Consider the following 1761-nt stretch of genomic DNA (forward strand, 5'->3'; position numbering starts at 1 on the left):
TCAAAGAAGGTGAAGAAGAAAAAATATTTGAAGATGCATTAAAGAATTGCAAAGAATCAGAGGAGATTTCTAAAAAATTATTAGTAGATGGTGCGAAAACATTGTGGATAAATTTTCATAACCCTAATGTATCAAATGTTGATAATAATGAATGGATTGATAGTGATTTATATTGGCAATCATTTATTGAAAAACATTCTACATATAATTTGAATAGTAAAAATATACATCCAGAAGATGATGAAAATTGTACATTTGAAAAAAATGAATGGCATAGAAAAACTACTAAATTTAATGAGAGGAGTGATACACCTATATTATATGATTATATGATAAATTTACCATCATGGGAATATTATGATATTAATAGAAGGTTCTTTTTAGAAAATATGTTATATTTTTTATTAAGGACAGGTTTAAATTTTCGTTTTTTTCCAGAAATATATAATTGGAAGTGGATAGCTCATATAGAAGATTTACGTTATCAATATTTAAACATATCTCATATTAGAAGAAAAGAACATCAACTAAAAACAATTAAAAGAGAAGTTCCTTTAGAGTTACAACCATTAGATTATGAACATAAAGGAGAAGAATTTCATCTGAAATTATTACAACATTTTAAAGAATATCAAAATTTAGTTATCGCAAGATTAATGTCAAATTATATTTTTTTATGTGACCCATACATACCTGTTCAGACAAGAGAATCACTTCAAGGTGTTCTTGATCGTTTCAAGAGAGGAAAGTTGTATAAGCTAGTTTCACATAGTTGTGTTAATACAAACGATGGGAAGAATCAAACAAACAGTTTGGTTAATCCCAACATTAATAATAGCAATAGTTTGGTTAATCCCCACATTAATAATAGCAATAGTTTGGTTAATCCCCATATTAATAATAGCAATAGTTTGGTTAATCCCCATATTAATAATAGCAATAGTTTGGTTAAGTGCTTATTTTTTTTACCAGATGAAAAATATATAGATATAGAAAAGAAAGAATCACAAGATGATAATTTTAAAATATATTCTAATATGTATAAACCATTAGATGCTCTGCAAAATTTTTATTCGTATTTAAAAAAAGAAAATATCAAATTGAATGATTCATATATGGAAATATTAAATATATTTACACAAATTATACAAGAAAGAGGACAATATTGGTTACATATACCCAATGAAAAAATTACTGATACATTTCTAAGAAGATATAATAAAGACGATTCATTATATCCTATCTTTGTTCAATATTGTGATGAATTGAATGAAGCTTTTTTAAATAAAGTTGAGATACTACCAGAAAATTATCATAAAGAAATTTCTTATATTGAAAAAATATACCAAGAAGAAAGTCGTTTTTTTCATACCTTTGTTAATTCATTTTTAACAAATCATGACGATTTAAATTTATCTTTTCAACAAATAAATTATTGCAATTTATTTAAAATGAATGAAAAACAAATTGATCATTTAATAAAAACTCAAAAATTAGTATTAATGGATGAAAACACACACCAAAAAATAACTGACCCGAAAAAGGCCTTGGACCACTTAAAAAATAAGGAAATGCAAGCACAAGAAATAAGAGAATTTGTCAAATCGTTACCTCTATGAGGTCCTACATAAATATATATATATATATAATATATATATATATGTATATTTTTTTTTTTTTTTTTTTTTTTTTTTAATTTTATTTGTAAACAAAAAAAAAAAAAAAAATTTTAAAAAAATTTAAAAAATTAAAAAAAAATAA

At 23.3% G+C, this 1761-nt stretch overlaps 1 protein-coding gene across 1 annotated transcript; it reads left to right on the plus strand.

Annotated features, from left to right (window-relative positions):
- Positions 1–1619, plus strand: PRSY57_0311100 (conserved protein, unknown function; the record flags this gene model as incomplete). Its single annotated transcript, XM_020114454.1, has 1 exon — positions 1–1619. A coding segment is annotated over one exon (1619 nt), but the record flags the coding sequence as incomplete, so codon positions are not given.
- Between the last annotated feature and the right edge of the window lie 142 nt (positions 1620–1761).

This window comes from Plasmodium reichenowi, chromosome 3, assembly GCF_001601855.1.
Source record: "Plasmodium reichenowi strain SY57 chromosome 3, whole genome shotgun sequence".
NCBI classification, from domain to species: Eukaryota; Apicomplexa; class Aconoidasida; order Haemosporida; family Plasmodiidae; genus Plasmodium; species Plasmodium reichenowi.